We start from the raw sequence: 21,517 nt of genomic DNA on the forward strand, positions 1-21,517 counted from the left end.
ATTATGCTGTCGAATTCCAAACTACGCAAAATGTCGTATTCAACAGACATAAGTGCGAGCGATGCCAAACGATCGTGATTCATTGTTGAACACAAAATTTTTTTTTATCAATTTTAATCTGGAGAAAGATCTTTCTCCTTCTGCATTTGATCCAAGAATCGAGAAATATATTCTTAATGCAATGTGAACGTTAGGAAAAGTATTCACAAGTTTATCTTTAATTTGAGCCTTCAACATTTCTTGTGCAGATTTATGTTCGATCGAACTAATCATAATGGTATTATCGATATCAACTGCAATATCGGCAGTATGTAGGTATTGCAGATAGAGTTCGATAAACAAATTTGTAAATTAAAATCCATATTAATAAAAATGTTTAAAAAAAATATGCAAGAAAAATTTAGCATATATTTTGAAAAGAGGGGAGGAGTGTGGGGAAGGAGGGGAGGGCCCAAAAATGGCTGTGCCTAGGGCCGACGAAAGGTATAATCCGGCTTTGGTCCCTCAATCATGCCCCCGTTTTAGACGAATATTTTTTAAGTTAACATACATGATCTTATAGATATTAATGTGATATTATTGAAATATGATATATTAACACGATTTTATAGAAATATAACATTTCCAGTATTTTATGATCAATTTGAAGAATAGGTTACTTCCCTAGCAACTATTTAACTTCCATTGTCCCATTCGACTTCTGAATTTGAATTGTACTCTCACTTTTTTGACACCTTTAATAAATGTTTTTCAGAAAAGCAGTAAAAAAATTAACAGTGTTCCGCATAAAATTTCGAGAAAACTGTGATTAATTATACATTTCAATGATTTTTCAATCTAAAAGCAATTATCGTATGTTATAACTTATTTTTATATCGTGTGAATTATATTGGTTTAATATAGTTAATTGGGTAATAATAATGGATACTCAGTAGAAACTGAAGCGATAACATAAAAACTTGTTGGATTCAAACAATATGAATATGGTAATAAAACTCGTCATGTTCCAAGAGTTTAAAACTCACTTCCAAGTTAGGGGAATCTTGAGGTCGAAAAACATGTGAAATTTTATTATCATTTTCGTATTTTTTGAAGCCTATGAAGTTTTCATTCTCAAGCGCTATATTTGAGTTTTGATCATTATTTTAAATGTCATTTTTGCTTGTCTAAGCAAACATCTGTATTTTAACATATGTGAAGTAATTAAGAAAATATATATTTAACACTTAATTTGTCTGTCACAAAACTCTTTATGCATATAAACTGCAAGAAAAAGAATGACAGCTAAACCACCGTAATGTAAAAACTTTTATTACACTCATCAGTATGGAAAAAACTTAAAGCAGCATCATTTTTAACAGATGTCAGAAGAATGAGGTTTTTCACTAGTATGAATGAGACTATGACGATTTAAATTATCCTTTCTCGAAAAACTCCTATTACACACACTACAAGAATAGGGTTTCTCACCAGTATGAACACGTCTGTGGACAGACAATGTTTTCCATCGAGCAAAACTTTTATTGCATTTGTCACAAAAATAAGGCTTTTCATCAGTATGTGACCGAGAGTGCTGAGTTAAATGCGAGCTCGTCGAAAAAGTCTTATTACATACATTACAAGAATAAGGTTTTTCCTTGGTATGAACACGACTGTGAACAGTCAGGTCACTCCCGGTTGAAAAACGTTTATTGCATACGTCACAAAAATAAGGCTTTTCTCCAGTATGTATGCGAACGTGTCGAGTTAAGGCCGACTTCGCTGAAAATCTCCTATTACATACACTACAAGAATAAGGTTTCTCACCAGTATGAACACGACTGTGCAAAGACAGTTCAATCCCCTGAGAAAAACTTTTATTGCATACGTCACAAGAATAAGGCTTTTCACCAGTATGAGTACGAATGTGATATGCTAGATGTCCCTTCCGTAAAAAGCTCTTAGTGCAGATACTACAAGGAAATGGTCTCTCCCCAGTATGAATGCGTTTGTGTACGGTTAAATATTGCTTCTGTGGAAAACTCTTATGACACACACTACAGGAATAAGGCCTTTCACCAGTATGAATACGACCGTGCACAGACAGATCACTCCTTGTTGAAAAACTTTTACAACATATGTCACAAGAATAAGGTTTTTCACTAGTATGAGTGCGACAATGACGAGTTAAGTGTGTCTTCCTTGAAAAACTCTTATTACACACACTACAGGAGAAATGTTTCTCGTCAGTATGCACAGGTCTGTGCGCAGACAGTTCACTCCCAGTTGAAAAACTTTTATTGCATATGTCACAAGAATAAGGTTTTTCACCAGTGTCACTGCAACTAGTTAGATGCTCTTCCTCTTCATAACTCTTACTACATACACTAAAAGAATGAGGTTTCTCATCTATAAGACTAAGTTCCTGTGAGCAAGTTGTTGTGGGTAAGTTATTAGGCAAGTCGCTGTGTTCTAAATTCATACTGACTGCTACCTCACTTAACTTATGTGTAGCTCAACTATTTTATTGAAAACACTTACATGAACTGTAATTGTAAGGTTTTTAAGAGTGTAACACGGGCTATTTTAGATTAGATTTCTATCTTTGACAAGATAGAAGTTAAGAAAAACTACGACAAAATTTTACAAGAACAACGTTTTCCTGTTGATTGAGTTAGTGATGAAAGTGAATATTACAACACATTATATTAAAATTTCTAAAAGCAGTATTTAATAAGTAGCAGTAATTGAGCAACAGAAGTATGGAAGTTATTTTCAACAAATTTAAGTTATACAATAGAACGAAAGAATAACATTTAAACATCATATTTAAATATGATGCAACATTATTATTGTCTTTAACTAATGAAAACGCTTTTCTTTAATTTTTCACTTTGGCAGTAGAAACTAGTTTTAAGATGTCAGACAGTTTTTTCTTGGCTACTAACTTCGGTAAATATCAAAAGTCATGAAATACTGGGCACTGTATCCAACATAAGAAAAGCAAATCTGAAAAAAAAAAGAGTGCTTTTATACATTGAATAGAATATTTTTAATAGAATAAAATTCTCAAAATAAAATACCATCTTCAATGTTTGCTCTGACGCTCTGATTTTTCACAAATAAACTGCCAACCTCAAAAGGGAAAACTTCATATTGCTAATTAGTTAATGATAAGTATGCAACAGATTGAGACATTCAAAACATACTTCTTCCGAATAAACATGTTTCTTTTTCTCAATTAATTAGGATTTTGACTATTAAATACGATAGACGAATTCTAGAAAGTATGGCTCCACTGGTTTTTGCACTCCTTTATGGCAATTTGATTTTTTCTAAATATTTGACCATATTTATGGAAGTTTTGAAGCAAAATCAAAATTTCTACACAAATTTTCCCACACCATTAAACTGTTTAATTATAAATGACAAAATATAAAATGTGTGCAAAATAAGTTAAATAGTTTTATTAGTTATAAATTAAAAAAAAAAAATATATTTCTTTAGGAACAATTGATTGATTGTTCTTAATTTTTTTTTTTTTTAAGTGTTAAAAATTACATAGTTAAAAATGATTTTAAAATATTTATTCCTAGCAAATCAAAATTTTTTTAATCCTTATTAAATTAAATAATAAACTATTAAAAACTTTTGGTTCTATTCCTTTACATTGATAATTAAAATTCCGAAGCAGTCCAACAAAAAGTATATTTATGCAAGGAAAGTATAATTGTGTGTCTGATTCTGAAACTTAATAAAAAATTAACACAAATTAATTAATCAAGCATTATGATAAAATAAAAAAAAACTGATCATTTGAACAAAAGTTATTACGAATAAGAGTCATACGTAAAAGTAGCTAAAATTATTACACAAATTAAATTTATTTTTTACACTAATTTTATTCCTTTAAAAAAAATCCCCTTTTTCAAATTATTTATTTTACTGTCATACCAATTTTAAAATTTATATAGTAGAATTAAGACTTAACCTCAGACATTAACAGCTCTTTCTCGTTTTTAACGTCTTTTCAGATTGGTCCCATTTTATTTCCTACATCAATAATGTAAAGGGGAAAAAACGCTACTTATAGCGATTAAATACTATTACCCTGAAATATCGACATTCCAGGAAAAAATTTTAAAAGGTTCCCAGGCAAAAAGAAAGACTGTAATGTTCTCACTGACTTTCAACTAACCCTAGATACTTGGCTAATCCATCAAAAAAATATAAGCCAAGAAAGTAAAAAGAAAAATTTAGAAGCAGAACAAGTTCTAAAAAAAAAAAGTCAAATTACAAATACATATGGGTAACAATAGAAAATATTTTATTTTTCAAGTATTCTTTAACTCTAGTTGAAAGAGTTTTTTTTTTTTTTGGGGGGGGGGGGGGGAATTTGGTAAAATTTTGCATTTTTCTAATATAGTCAAGTGAAAAAAAAAAAAAAAATTCCGTTTGGAAAGCAAGGGCAAAAAAATATTTTTTCTTGTTCTTTCTTTTTGCCAGCTAAATTCTTTTATTGCAATTCGCTATCGACTACAAGAGTGCTGCCTGATAGCATAACAAAACAGAAAATCCAGCTTGATATTAACTTTAAAGTGTGGCCACAACGTGATTAAGATTTGATAATTTGCGAATCAAAAGCTATTTCAATAGCTGGAATGATGGAATCTAATAGTGATGGGGGGAAAAATCTAACAGTAATAGCCTTTTTTTCACGAAAAGGTTTTTAACAAAATATAATAAATATTGTACATATTTAAATTTTAATTTCCATGGGCAATTTCAAGTCCCAGTTATAGCGACGTTAAATCCAGGGTATACCATATTAGTTAAAATAATTTGGGTATTTATTCTTAAGATAGTTTGCTTTTCAAATTAGTAGTACTACTTGTCAATTAAAAATCAGATATGTGATAAGTTATAGTCCAGTTATGTTTAGTATGCATTTTGTTAATACAGTAGTATATTATTAAAATTATATTACATTTTTACAGTTCTTTATAAATTCCTGAATCAGATCTTATTATATTTATTTACCTATCGCATTGATGACCTGCTAATAGTTTAATTCAAAAAATTCTTTAATTTTCCAATAACAAGAGATCGAAATCCGAATTTTGTGCATATTGTTTGCATGCGTTCCCAAAGTTCGTCTGATCACGAGCGAGACGGCGATCAACGAAATCCCACACATGCTCAATCGATGACATATCCGGGGAATACGCCGTCCAAAGAAGAAGTTGTACCTGTCGCGATGCAAGGAAGGATTGAACAGTCCTAGCAATATGAGGGCGGGCATTGTCCGGCTGAAATACAGCACCTGGCAAGGCTTGAAGGAAGGGAACCGCTTGGGGCTGTAGAACTTCACTGATGTACCGGTTGCTGTTCAGATTACCCTCAATTCGTAGCAATCGAGATCGCCCATGATATGCTATGGCACCCCAGACCATAACTCCGGGTGTTCGTCCACTGTGGCGTTCGATAACGCACTCTGGAAGATGACGTTCACCGGCATAGCATCTGACACGAATGCGGCCGTCATGGTACCACAAATTGAAGCGAGATTCGTCAGAAAACACGACACGCTGTCAATCAGCACGCCAGTCCCTATGCTGGTTGGCCCATTGCAGCCGGCGAAGGTTGAGCGTGAGGGGGATCCTGTATAAAGGAGTCCTTGCGCGCAGTCCACGCTGCAGCAGACGTCTACGAATTGATAAAGCCCACAATTAAGATTCATATTCAGATAATTTTTAAAAAAATTAAATCTCACATCAATATATTAAAATGTTGATGACATTTTGTGGATAAATGCTTTCTACATACACCTTTCTCTAGCTTAAATTTCCGGTATGCTTTCAATTGTTAAAAAACGATTTCAATTATTTGCACGCAACTTTTTTTAATATATATTATTAGCTTTTTCGATTTTTTTAACAAACCCATCACCAGTGGTATGAATCAATATAAAATTCTACAAATATTGAACATTTTTTAAAAAAATCCTTGATTTACAAACAAATTTTGCAAAGAATGGTGGTAACAAAGAATAGAAAATAGCTGAAAGACTTAATTACATGCAGAAAGTTCTTTTGAGATTTTGTGTTTACAAAAAAAGTTTCATTTTATATAAGTTTGCTTCCAAAGGTAAAAGTGGTTTAAGAAACAATTGGTAAACCATCCTTCTTTAAAATCTGATCTGCTACGCTAAGAATAAAGGAGATAGATTTTAATGGTGAATTTTTCCGACAATGATAGTATAAGGTTTATTAATGAATAATAAAAAAATAATAATTACAGTGAAACCTCATATAAAGGGACATGATAAAAGAGAATTGTCCGTTTATGGGAAGGGTACACTAATGATGAAGTTTTGTTTTTAGAATAACTGCAATGATATAGAAAAAAATTAAACAACCTACAATACATATTTGCAATGATATTTAAACTATATATGGGTCATTCTTACGAAAACTGTCATTTTTCAGTTCATAAAATCCCAAAAAAGTAAAGTGAATAAAAAGCTCTGAAACTTTTTATATTAATAGAAATATGTAATGGCATTATAAAGAAAGTATATATCCTATAAATTATACTTAATATTTAAATTAATTAATTTTTAAATAATTAATTTATAATTAATTATTTTACAATAATTAATAATTAATTAATTTAATAAATAAATTAATTAATTTAATAAATTAATTTATTAATTTTTTAATTTATTTTTCAAATTAATTAATAAGTAAATTAATTATTTTCACTATTTAAAAAGTGAGGGAATGACACTAATAGTGAGGGAATGATATTTTATTTTAATACATGTTTTTATCTAAGTTACTTTTACCTAAAGTTTGAAAATTATAACATACTAGTTTTTACAGGTTTGGGAAATAAAATTGGCTGGCACGATTGAACAAAATATACTCATCTTGAATCATTCCCTCACTTTATACACTAGTGAGGGAATGACGAATTCAATAAAATTTAAAAATAACAGTTAGGCCTAATTAATTTCTGAAGTCAATCGCTTACAATTATATTCATACAAGAAAGCAACATATAATTATCCACTTTCTCGATGAAGTTGTATTTTATTTTACTCTAAAAAATGACATGAGGGAATGACGAATGTAAAAAATTTTACCTGGTTTGATTCATTCAAGTTTATTCCACAGCAAAGCTTCTTTAAGTTGAAGATGGAAACATACTGCAATTTTGTTCTATGATGCCAGTTGTTAACTTCTGAAGTTTTTATTAAAATATTTTTATTCTAAGAAGATTGCAGGGGATAAGAACATTGTTGTGAGGGAATGACGCGAAACACTAGGGACAAAGTTTTAAATAGTTCTGTGTTAATATTTTTATCAGAAATTAAATTTAAAATTGATTTTCTGAATTCTATATTTTAGTATTCTGAAATAAAAAACACGAATTTGTAAAAAAAAAAGTTTTTATTTCAGAAACAATTTTTTTCTTTTTCTAAATCAGCAGTGGGGACAAGTGAGGGAATGACACATTGGTATATTTTAATTACCTAAAATATATAAAAAATAAAAATTGATAATTTTATTTTTATTCTTTTGTTAGATTGCATTCTGAAGGACACTTTCCGTGAATTTTTTTTCTTCGTAAGCTGTAAAACAAACATAAAATATACTGGGGACATGAAAATGACTGTTTTTGTGAGAATGACCCATATATATATGAAAACATTTGATATATATGTACTATATATAATTCTAGATGTAGCTACAGAGAAATGAGTGTTTTTCTTGTTTACACAGACTTCTTAGTAAGTCATGATACTGAATAGGTGCTTTGAGTCCTTCCTCAGCCCCAGCAGAAAAACAACTTTGGTCCTCATTGGGCCAATATTCATGAATCTTGGATCAGTAAGGGTTCAAAGGGCCTTTATTTTTTCTGATATTGGTCCTATATAGAATTTTTCTATTCACCCAATATTTTACAGCCAATATCTGTCCTATATATATTATCAGATTCCCCAGATATTTAATAAGAATTAATAAGCTAATGTAGATTTTATCTTGGCCAATGCTCCAATATTGAAACTAAACGTACCATAACCAGTCAAATGACTGTTTAAGAACATTTGTATCAAAAATGCGCTCATTGTCTTATTGCTTTTGCACATTTGACCTCATGGCTTTTTCTAACAATTACTATTCTATTTTTTATTTTTTTGTATTTTGTTTGTTTTGAATAATACTTGTCATAAACAAACTTCTACCACAATCGATCATTTGACCCAGGGTTGCAAAATACCCACCTGCCCACTAAAACCCGCCCGGGTTTTACTGGGTATAACCCACTCTGAAAAACCCGGTAAAACCCACCCTAAAGTGGGTTTTACTGGGTTTTTCTAAGATTGATTTCTTTTTTCATCCCCTGTTATATGAAAGAGCTATTCTATTGAAATATATATGTAATCTAGCCTAAAAAAAAATTAACGTACAGTGAAGAAACTAATTGTGTTGGAGACTGGAGAGTCACCTTGCTGGCTAGATTTGACTGTATGGCCATTGATTCGCTTTCTATGCAAATAAAAAAATTTCCCCTAACATTTTTTAAGTTTAAAATATAAATAAAAAGTAATCCTGTGTTAAAATAGGTTTCAAATGTGTGACGTATGTGAGTACATATAACATTTTGTATCATGATATATGAAGAAACTTTTTTCAGACTTTCACATCAATTTATTTGTATTAATTATCTATATGAAGTCAATTTATAAATTAAAATTAATTATTAATATTAAAATAAGTTTTTTTTAAAATAAGTTACTTATCCCGCCCTCTCTTTTGAAAACCCTCTCATAAAAACATGAAAAACCCAGAAAAGCCCAATAGAACCCAGAAAAGCCCAATAAAACCCACCCGGGTTGGGTTTTTCTACAAAAACCCGGGTTTTTTACAACCCTGTTGACCTGGAGAACAATTTATTGCTTTATAAGTTTATTGTATCAGAAATTACGATGTAATGCGTATTTAATGTATTGCATTCGATTAGTTGCACATTTCTGCAATGACTATTGCGTAGTTAGTTCAACCAGAATAACTGTGAATTCAAATTTGAACCTAAAACTCTAGATTTGCATTTTGTGTAAGAAAAAGTGACAAAATGTTTTGGTAAGCAGCTTACATTTTATTTTGATAGCTTTATTTCATTTTTAACATATGTTTAGTTTCAACCTGGAAAAATGTTGAAACAATCAAGAGAGTTCTTAGAAGAAATAGGACTAATTATAAGAGCAATTATAGGAAACTAAAACTTTTAGAATAGGAATAATTACAAGAAATATGTTTGCGGAAAATATAAAATGGAAACACCCTGCCATGTAGCAGAATTTCTTTGAGCTATCTGCAACAAAATTCTCTAGTACTATTATCTCTCTGCAATATACTTTTAATAATAATGAAAATACATGATTCAAATATTATGTACAGTACAGAACCCGTTATCCGGAAATCAGAAAACCGGAAAACCAAAAAACCGGAACGAAATTCGATAAATTTTCCCGCCATTTTCAAAAAACTTTTTTTTCCCTTATAAGATTTTAGGATTTTTCTGTCTTTTTTTAAAGATGTTTACCTTACCGTCATTTTGGAAATAGTCATTAGTGTATTACTCCATCGATTTTTCTTCTTTTTAAGATTATTTCCAAAATTTTTATTTATTTATTTGGGTTTAACAATAAAAAAAACGGCTTTTTGCAGCGATTCAGAAAACCGGAAAAATCAGTTATCCGGAATAACGATGGTCCCGATCGTTCCGGATAATCGGTTCCCTACTGTATAAGCTTCTGTAGAAAAGAAAGTAAATACAGTCAAACCCCGCTATAGTGAACCTTCAAGGGACCGAAGTTTCGGTTCACTATAGCCAGGAGTTCACTATATCCGTTACGCAGGCAACCTTGATAGGAAACATAGTAATAAACCGCCCACTTTGCATGGAAGAAAAAAAAGAAAGCAGTAATGTAAGGCACCATAGTTTTGTCATATTTACAATTACTCATGTTGTGTCTAGACAAATGTTTTATTTATCTCACCTCAATGACTATATTTCTGTTCTCTTTTTTAACCCAGCTGTGGGAAATTGAGAGCATTTAAGGTATCATCAGCACGTGGGGTCTCATAACTAACATCATCCATATGAAAAGGTCAAAAGATATTTCATGCCTTTTCTCTCCTTTCTTTGCAAAGATAAAGGAAGATGAAAGGAGAATGATAGATTTTTTAGCAGTGAAATAGCTTAATATTTTTAGAGGTAAATAAGGTAAAAAAAAAAGATGGTTTAAAAATAATGAAAAGTTGCATATTTTTTCCCTTAGAATATAATGCAGCAGATTTATTTATTTTTTTTTTTTTTAATTCAAAAAAAATTGTTGTCTGGTTGTAGAGATAGAAAATTACGTTTTAGGACATAAATGACTGTCCGCGTCCGGTTACAGGAGTGTCCGTTTTGCAGAGAAAATGGCTAATGGTTTATTTATAGAAGATTCACAGGAACTTTAACATATGCCCGTAATGAGAGGCATCCGCTATGTAGGATTGTTTGAAATAGGAGGTTTTAATATAATCAGTGTAAGACAAATTGTATGAAAACATTGAATTATTAGTAATGTCTATTAGCCTTGTTTTATTATTTATTGATTATTCTTCTTATGATTCATCAAAATCTATAAAAAGCTATAACTATGTATAGATGGCTAGAAAAATAATAATTATGTTAGGAACCGTAAATTAAAATTCTTCAGATAAATATTTGTCTTAACTATTTATGTCTAAACTAAAAATATAAATTTCAATTTTACAACTTTTGTAATAAAAGTTCAAATAAAATTTGCACAGAAGAGCCAAAAATTATCAAACTTTAGAGCCATGTGCTTTATTAAACATCTATTTAAAAACAAGTATTTTTACAAATGTTTGTAACTTATTTCATAATTATGAAGTTCTAAATTGTCTAAGTTCAGTTTCCTAGAAAATTGTACATAAAATATTAATAAAGGCAAAAGTAATTTTAAAGGTATATTTTACATACTTCCAGCATATTTTTTAAATTTTATATTATCAGTACAGAAGTTTTCCATATTGAGAAACTAAAAGAAATATCACAGAATTTGACCAAAGTAATAAATTACAAAAGTTCTTTTTTTTTTTAAGAGAAAAAAGATAAACACAATTTTGAAAAGATAAACACAATTTTACATCTTGGCGCAACATTATTATATACGCGCATACTCATTATTATATAACAACTTATGAATTTCTACCTATTGACTAATGACATTTCTATGAATTTAATAGTGACACTCAGTGTGTGAATATTTTGCAAACACTGCAAAAATGACTAATAGTTTAAATTTTTTAACCTAATTACTTACGCAGAATCCTGTCCACCTAAACTATGAAGATATTGTTCTTTTATTTCGTACCTTTTCTTCACTCAGCAAATAATGAGGCTTTATTTTCAAATTAAAGATGATAGAGCTATTAAATAAGATACTCTTTGCGAAAATCAACTTAAGAAATATTTTTTATAAATATTCTCATCATATTTGTTCAAATAAGGATGTTTTCCAACTTCATAAATGCGAAACCACTTTTAATTGCTTTTCGATATAAATAGTTATAGACATTTTAGCATGAAAAAATTTTGTTTTACACGAAGTTAGTTTCAAATACAAATAATAGAGCTAATAAAATACAAGTATTCCCATTTTTTAAAATTTTATCCAAAAAAAATGAGTTTAGAGCAGAATTTGTTTACATTTGAATTGTAAATAGTGCGACGAGCGCCTTGCTTATGCTTATAGCTCTGTATTTCCATTAATGAGGCGAATTGGAATACGCCATCTGGGGAGAAGTCTGTTCCTATGTCTTATCTCCTCTTTCCTGTTGTAGGGCTTGATTCCCCATAGTTTGGTCAGCAGAGCGATCCCAAGTTTGGACCGCTCAATGTTAATTTCACTTTTTGAATATTTTGTCACGAATTTTTTAAGATAAAAAAGATAATGCTTATCCGTGCAAAAAATAAATTTCGGTAAATTTTAATTATGTTATATTTACTAATAGTCAACAAAACTTTAAGGCGGTCCTAAAGTGGATTCTAGCCTCAAACTTGAAAACTAGATGGCGCTGAAAATCACACCCCGCCTCAGGCTAAGATCTAGTTTAGCCTTTCCCAAAATGATTCTAACTCATAGTTGATTGGCTACTTCAAAAAGAGCTATTCTACCTTTTAACAGTTTCTAGATGTAAATAAATCAATGTATCGCAATGATGTATATTGATGTAAATATGTAAAGAACGACTTCTAGTATCGTAAAACAAATAATCTTAGATTAATAAATGAAATGAATTTAACTGGAGAATTTAATTTACACTTAAGTTTAAAATGATTTTTAATAAAATATGAGCTGAAACACCATAAATTATTAGTAATTATTTATTCATGTTTGCATGAACCAGTTTGTTATTCTAAAACATTATCCTAAAACAACAATTTTTTATGCTTTATTCGACAACAAATATTCAGTTTGAAAAATGCGAGGAAGTTATCTAATATTTGCAATTTTATGTGCTTAAGAAATTAAATACATCGGAAATATGTTTCTTTCCTTTGAAATAACTTCAATGTTTTTCATAAGTGAACATTCACACTTGAATATATGTTTAAATTGATTGCTGACATTGTCTGGGCATGAATATATGGTCAAATTGATATCTCTTATTCATAATGACTAGTATAAATACATAACTCTTGTATATGCTCAGCTGCAGCCACAGGGATCTTTTAACTTTAGAACAAACGTTTCTATTCTATAAAGTAATTGTTAAAAATAATTGCGGAATTTCTACAAACTACTGTTTTTTTTTTTTTGCACTACTCTTTTTTTTCTCTTTTGAGAAAACACATTATGCTACAAAGTACACGAAAAGTAGCAATTATTGTACATAGTTTCACAACTTGTAGTACATTACTTCAGATCTCTGTTTTTTTCCCTATAAAAATTAGGTAAATATTGTTAACCCATGTTTATTGACAGGTAGTGGTTTGTTATTTATAACTGATTGGAATATATGATTTCTATATTGTAGATATGATTTCTTTCTACGTATCATTTATTGAATAAATAACTACTCAATTTATTGGTAATATTATTTAATATTTTTGCATGTCCTTATCAGTCTTTCATGAAAAGAAAATTTTTTGATATTTAGTTTTTTTAAAAAAAATTCTGCTTATTAAAGCTTTTCTGCTATTTGAGTGTTTTTGTGTATATTGTGCAGCTGCAATAAAGTTATAGTGTCCAATAATACATACAAGGAGATGTTCACAAAAGTGGCATAGACAATAAGACTTTGTTCTGAAGATGGTAAAAACCATAAGAAAATGATTTATTTTACAAAACAACAAAAACTATGGGAAATCTTACTTTTTTATAGAGTGAAAAAACTATACGAAAACATGGTTTTTCCTAGGACCGTAAAAACTTCATATGGTCAATACTGCTCTGAACCATGCATCTGCACAGAATCTTGCTCTCCCTACAACAATGCGCAATAAATAAAATTGCATCTTGCAAATAAAAGTTGACGAAAAAAGAGCTTTATGCTAATATATTTTTCTTAATGTTTGTGTTAGGGCACCACATAATAAATAAAATATGCTGATTATTTTAGTCTTTCGTAATTATAAAATAAATTTCTTTAAAATAGATTGTGTAGATAATTGCTTATATTTTCTTTCTTTTTAATGAAAAAAACTATCTTATGAACCAAATGATGCAATGCAATAAATTTTTATTTATTTTTTGAACATTTGTTATAAACTTTAAAAGTATTTGTACTCATGTTAAGTAAAGGAATATATTAAGTACAGAGTGTCTTTTAAATGTACAGAGAGTTCTTTTAAGCAGTTTTAGTTCTACTACTTTTAAGCATTGTTCGACAACAAATTTATGGCTTAAGGACCAAATGTATGGCATTTGAGAAATAATTACCCTTTAATTTTTTCAGGCAATTACACATATTTTTATATTTTTTAATCAAACTTCTTTGTTACAGATTTAATAAATAATATAAATTTTTCACCTAAGTAACCTAATAGAATATAATTAAATTTAAGAATATAATAAAAAGTAGCCTTACAAAATGTAATTAAATGTAAAAAAATCTATTGGGTGCTTTTGTAATAAATGTGTAAAACACAAGTTTGTTCATTTAATGGTTGAAATGAATAATATAATGTTATTTTTTGTAATTGTATATATGCTCTAATACCTTAATAGATTATTTTTGAAAAATCGCTTGCATGCATAAATAACAAATGATGCATTTTTTAAACTAAGCTAGATAACATTAAATTTACATAAAAAATTATGTTTCATGCCGTAACCACTCTCCTTTCCTAAGATATATGGGTTATTTAAATAAAATTTTAAAGCCATAGTCATATCGACAAAATTTCATAAAATTCATCTTTATTTTGATGAAGAAAAAAAAAATTTCTAAAAAAAAATTTAATTACACAATAAATTAAGATTACATTACACATATCTGTAAAAAGTAATTTTTAAGATATGGAAAAAAAAAGAATCATATTTTTCAGTTAGTTGGCTATCTGTTGATCACAAAAGTACACAAATGGTGAACTTCAACATCTTTTTTTCCTGTGGTTTTTTATAAAAGAGTTTCATATTTTAATCTAAAATAATCACGCTTTCAAAAAAAGAAGAAAAAAAATGAAAAATACATAAGTTAACAATCGAACTCTATATGAGTTTCAAAAAGGAAAATTTTTAAAATTTATTCAAATAATAGAAAGTAAGAGGACACTGTCTCAAAATATCATTAAGTTTTTCAACCCTTAAAATCAGTTAGGTTAATAAAACTAATATTTTCCAGTCGGTGTCATTAACAAATCAACGAGGCTGTTTTAGAGATTTCAAGTAATCAAACTGTTTTAAAAGAAAAAAAATCTGATTTTTCTTAAATAAAAAGTATTTTCCTTGTTTAATCATAAAAAACCATTCTAATTTCATACTATTTTATTTTCTTGTGGACATAAAAGTAGAATAAATGCCTATTTTTGACCCTCATAAGATAAGAAACTTAATTCCCACATATATTATTAGAAATGCGAGGAACGTTCTTTGATGAAGTTTATCGAAAGAAGTAAGGTTGAGGGATTTTCGGTGGAGATCAAAGTTATTTACGAAAGTGGTACGCCCTGTTTTTTGTGTACCAAAAATTGAATTATTTCCTTCGGTTTAAAAAAAAAACTTTTTTAAAGAATATTTTCTTTCTTTTTCAGTTTTGTATCTGATAGGTCGTTCATGAAGGAAATAGGTTATATTTCAATTAACAACAGAATGTAGATAAATTGTGCTCGAGGCATTTTGAAATAATTATACAATATGGGCATTTTAGCTTGTCTTAAATGTGTGGTCTTAAATTTCGATTTACCATAAATATCAACTGAGAGAAGGATTCTGATTGTAACTGTCAGAAAACGAAGAATACTTGTATTATCATCTAATAAAATTTCTGAACTCTAGCTACAGGGAAAGTGATAGGAATTCCGATTGCGCGAAGCCATATATAAGTCTTTTGACAGATAAAATATGCAAAAGCGTACACGTTATCAGTTCTTTAAAAAAGTTCTTCTTTACAGGTTTTTGGTTTTTCTTAAAATTGATGCACTGATTTATAATCAAAAAATTAAATTGATTTATAGTTGTACTTTTAAACCTAGTGTGCACATAAGTTGAATAGAAATTATGTTTTTTTTTAAATTTTTAATGCGTAATTGTACCCTTAAATTTTCAATTTAAAAACTGACACCGAATTAAGTGCATATCAGTTTCTACAAAAATAAAAGAAATGAAAAGTTATGTTTCTCATTTATTAATTTTATAAACTATGTAGTACAAGTAGTTAAAAAAAAGAAAGAAAAAAATTTATTCTTTTAGACGTTAGTCACTCACTTCGAACAAACCACTTTCGTAATATATTTCTATTAACGGCGAACATTTATCCCACAATTTTTAAAAACGATTCGCTCCACATTTTTTATTTTAGATCTGATTAAATATATTTTCCCATTTTTAGCCTACTTGTTTTTAAGATATTTACTTTATTTTCCAAGTTGTAAATTATTTATTTAAAATTTTTAAGTTATTTTTTTGGATTCTCTTATAGAAATTTTATAACTCATTAGTTTGATTGAAAAGTTGTTCAAAATCTAACACAGTTCTGATTATTACTAAATATATAGAAAACATAGATTAATTAGGCTAAGGTTGGAAGTAGAAATGTAATCGCTTCGGCTAGAGCTCCTAAAACTTAAAAGAACTTAAAGAAATTATAATTTTTTTGTTTTCTGAATAATTTAGAGGAATCGCGTCAACCACTTATATATTTGTTATTTAATCATCTAATTGTGAGCCAATGGACGCTATTAACACACTCTATTACAACTTGTCAAATAAATCATACGTTACATTCAAATTAAACAAAAATAGGATAATTAGTTTCAAATTAAATTTATTGTGCAAATGGGTTGAAAGAATAATTTCTAGTTTCAGGGAATAGGGACATAATTACACATCGTCTATGAATGGAATTTAAATACACTTCTCCCTCAGTGTTATTGTTCAAAAACAGGTTTTTTTACAGACATTCCACCCCACTTCCTCTGACCTCGAGGATGCTACTTACCAAGAAATTTACCTCAAGCAAAGCTCATATTCTTTTCGTTCCTGTGTTGAAAGCTACCTAAAAGTACCTAGAACTTAGATTATTCGCGTGAAAGTTTTCAATAAATCAACGATTCTTTCTTTACACAATTTTTTTCCAATAAAACTTTAATAGAAAATATAATAATTTTTGTAAAAACAATTAAATAAACTATCTTAATAATTGAGTGTTAGGGTTTTAATAAGTCAAGTACAAAATTTTTTGCAAAGCCTTATAATTTAGAACTTCTAATATTTTTCAAATCGATATATAACTTAAAGTTTCTGTGTCTTTTAGTTCCAATGCTAATCGGTGGCGTAACTAACTAGTGGAGAACAAGATAGGACTCCTATCCCTGAGCACCAATATCTTGAAAATGATTAAAATTAAATTATAGACTAAAATGCTCTTTTTTAAAAGTTTAATTTGCTAACTATAAGCCTCATAACTTCTTCAAATTTCTATTTTCTTTACCAAAAAATTGAACAAGATGTTTATTATTATTGATGTTTATTTTGCATGAAGACCATTTTCTATTATTATTTTTTACAAATTGGTAATATATTCAATGGAAAATGTCTTTAGGAAAACCGCATATCGTTCAATAAAAAATATCAAAGTATAATATAAGAACTACATCAGTATAATATACACTGTTAAATTTTAAACTAAATCGAATTAAAATTGATAAAGTTACTTAAGAATCACTGTGTAAAGCTGCAACATTTTATTCAAAGAAAAATTTAAAAAATAATTACAATTGCGTTTTATTTAAGTTTTAACCATAAGTAGAGCAAAAACTTAATTTGGCCTTGGATGCCCAGTTAGTAAAAGTTCATACGCTGGTATTTTATTAATTTCACAAAATCATATGACTCATTGAAACTAGCTTGCGTACAGCCGAGAAAATCTTTTATTATGTATTTAGATTTTTCGGAATAAAAGATACAAAATCAAATTTTGCTCAAGCCGTAATTTCTACATGAAGTAAAGATAATAAATAAAATTTTATTTCATTCACGCTAAAAATGCATTTAAATTTTTGACGTGGCATTATTTTATTATAAATTTTAATAATGCTATTTGCTGCTGTAAAAATTACAATCCAAATATTTATATATATATCTGTGTGTACACACTATTTTTAAAAATTAAATTAAAGCAAATTTAACAAAAATTAATTTATAAACTGCCAAATTAAACGGTTTTTGCAAATAATCTGTAATGGAAATTAATTTTTCATCTAACGCTTTAGAGCAGGGTTTCTTAACCTGTGGTTCATGGACTCCTTAGGGGCCCATGCGTCATACTTTGGGGGTCCGCCGACTATTTTTAAGACGATTGGATCAATAATATTTAAATAACATTGATCTTTTTTTCTTCTTCTAAAAGATGAAAATACATACATATTTGAAACTAGGTGATTGAGATACCCCAAATTCAGTGCGGACCCTCTAATATCCCTGTCATATTTTTAACATTCTCCACCAACCGACTTTCAGTTTGCAGCAGCAGGGCAACCCCCTGATTACGTCCGATTTGTTATTTTTATAATCCTCTATCAACCCCTCATTTTTTTATGAGCCGTCCCTTTGCTCTTTTCTCTTAGATATGCCAGCAATCCTCCATAATGTGAGGAAAAGAACATTCGCAAACCATAAAAAAATTTAACATTTTCAAAAACACAAAGTAGCCTTCGAATTTTATTTCAATTGAAAATAAAGTAAAGTAAAAATAATTAATGATTTTTGCAATAATTTTTTTACAGGGGGTGGTCTGTGACTTCTTAAAATTTTTTAAAAAGGGTCTATTATACCAAAAAGGTTAAGAAACACTGCTTTAGAGTTTTCAACGCTAATCACATATTATGTATCCTTAGCTTCCGAGCTAAAATAATTTTGCCAATTCTAGTGTTTAATTTTTTAAGAAAATCTCTAGCTCACAAGTTATTTTCATTTAAATTCTGTAAAATATATTTTTATTCAAACTTTCTGGGTGTTCTTTGATGTTTTCTAATGTACTAATGTTTGCTAAAAATTAAGTAAAAAAGATATTTTTATTGTGGATTTGAAGTTAATATTCATGTTTAAAAAAAAGTATCGAATTTTTATAAAAAAATACAATAACGTACAAAATCTCGATTAAGTATAAAAACGGAATTAATTATCAATGAAAAAAAAAACAACTCTTTTCTTTTATCACCAAAAGGTTTATTATTATTAATAACTGAATTAAATTGCGATCGAAATTTTTACTACTTTCCGACTAGCTACAGTACTCGTATCTCTTCCGGAGCTCCTGAGCTAATTGACAACACAAATCGTTCCCTGATCACAGCAGAGTTTATTACCATTTTATCTGCAAATAGAACAATCACCACTAAATATCTTGAACTCCTTCTGAGAACCAAAGTGCTATAAATGCAACCATTATTCTATTGACAAAACAAGCTGCGTTATCTCCTAGATCATTGGTTCCCAAACTTTTTTGTCTCGTAGACCCCTGCTTACCTGATATTAATTTTTTGTAAATTCATCAACTTCAAATGTATTTTTGACAGCTGGTATAGTGCTACTTACTGTGACAGATATAAATTTTTAACTGTAGAGAAGTGTAGTGTGAAAAACTTAAGAAAAAACACATGTTAATTTTATACATTTATTAATTAAATTCAAATTAAAACGAGTCAAATTAAAATTTATTTTATCTGTTATATAAAATAACTAAGCAATAAATAAATGCTTTTAGAGGGAGGGATGAACCTGATACTTTAATAAGTAATTATCAACATTTGGCATCAGTTTAGTAAGGTTTAATCTCAAATCTCATCAGTAAATGACAGGGCCGAATTTAAGCTTGGTGGAGCCCTTATAAGTTCAATTCTATTTCTGTACACCTAAAGTAAACTGTCATTATTTTTTATTGTTGAGTATTAACATTAAATTTTTTTAAAAATTTGATATTACTTTATTGTTAAATATATTAATTGTGATGAGACTATAATGTAGAACCTTTCTTTTATTGCACATATTTTTTGAACGATAGAAAAAAGTTACAACAGAAACAAATTTTAAGCAGAGTAAAAATTTGGCATGCTGGAAGGGCCATTATATATTTAACAGAGTTTTTTTAAATTTCATTTTGAATATATTTTATTTGCAATTTTTAATGATTTTTTGCTAATTTTTTCTCAATTGTTTTTTCTTTACGATTCTCAATTGTTCACGACTACCAATGTTTAACTCGGTAGCCTTGTAATTTTGAACCGAGGCCAGAAGACAGGGGAACTGCTGGATCAGTACCCAGAGGTATTTCTTATGAGAACTTGGAGGACTTTGTGACCCCAACAGATTTAACATGCGTCAGTCACCATTTTATACATGGGTATTCTTCTACCGGCTGGATTCAAACTCCAATTCTCACGAACACAAGTCAAGAGCCCCATCAACCAGGCTATCCCGCCCACATTTATTAGTTTATTTTATAATAGTCATTGCACAGCCAACCCAGTTTCGAGTTTACGACTACTGATATTCAAATCAGTAGCCTTGTCAATTCCCAATCCAGCAGTCCCTACACCCTGGAGCAGGTGAGGGCCGTTATATTAAAACTGTTTGTAAAAATAAAAAGAACATTTCGTAAGCTGATATTATTTAATTGATGTTTACATTAAAAATATTTTTTCATTACTTTTGCTTTCTTTTTAATTGTTTCAAGTACATTTGTTAAATTTTAGTGCAAGAATAAAAATTGTCATTATTTATGTAAATTTTTGGCTTATATTTTTAAGGATTTATTAAAGGGTCTATTAAATATCAGAGAGAATAAATGTAATACGGGTTTGAAGTATCAGCTCGTCTCTTTGTGTATAGTGGCTAGGATGTGCAAGAGCAGCATCCAGTCAAAACGAGCATTCAACATATCAATGAAACACACTAATGCTTTATATCAATTAGTTTTAGATAATTACAATTGTAGAATATGGAATGAATTTTATTATGGAATGGAATGTTTTAAAAGACAACTATCTGTTAATGTTAAACATTTTAATCAACGAAAAAACAGAACCAATATTGGGAATAAATGTATTATTTTTAATTACTGATAAATTTTGTGACAGAAAAAAAATTAAAGCCTGATAGATTTCAGAATTTTAGAAACGTCTTCTAGTTTTACCAATCAAATAGGTTTCGATGTCTTTCATACCACCTGTCTCATTTGTGATTCAACATTATCATTTCTGTTTCGTTCTTACTTAATATTAATATGATTGCGACAGTTAATTTGCATACCTCTTTTACTACATTTTTCGAGGAGTTTAAAAATATAATATTGAGGATTTTAACTGAAATTTGCTTTTTTTGTATGCCTCTTTCATTACGTCATCATCACATCCACACGCAACTGTCTCCTCTAAATAATGCTATATAAAATGAGATTGCAAAACAAACGTGTGTAGTTATTTAATTTCATATTCAAAAGTAATTGTTTTTTGAATTGACAATTTCAGTCATTTTAGATATTTTTAAGTGCTATTTAAAACTGCTGCATATCACATGAAAGCATTGAATATATAATTTGTACACTTTTAAAGTAAAACAAAAGGAAAATCTGATCCTTAGAAACAGATATTAAATAGTCTAATGATCGAATGAAGGGGTTAAAAAAAAAAAACTTTTTTATCTTTTAAACTAAAAAATTTATTTATAAATAATTTATTAATACTTAAATTGCTTGAAAGATGATATGTTTCATTCTAATGACAATGAAGT

The 21,517-nt window shown here is 28.8% G+C and overlaps 1 protein-coding gene across 1 annotated transcript in view; it reads right to left on the reverse strand.

The window, feature by feature from the left end:
• Positions 1–1,295: 1,295 nt before the first annotated feature.
• Positions 1,296–21,517, reverse strand: part of LOC147808500 (uncharacterized) — a 37,561-nt gene continuing 17,339 nt past the window's right edge. Inside the window, exon 3 of the mRNA XM_087162585.1 lies at positions 1,296–2,494. Within this exon, the coding sequence (XP_087018711.1) occupies positions 1,355–2,494 (1,140 nt within the window). The 3' untranslated portion in view covers positions 1,296–1,354. The remainder of the gene's footprint in view (positions 2,495–21,517) is intronic.

This window comes from Parasteatoda tepidariorum, chromosome 5 (assembly GCF_982258835.1).
Source record: "Parasteatoda tepidariorum strain Cologne lab strain chromosome 5, Ptep-v5.0, whole genome shotgun sequence".
Lineage (NCBI taxonomy): Eukaryota > Metazoa > Arthropoda > Arachnida > Araneae > Theridiidae > Parasteatoda > Parasteatoda tepidariorum.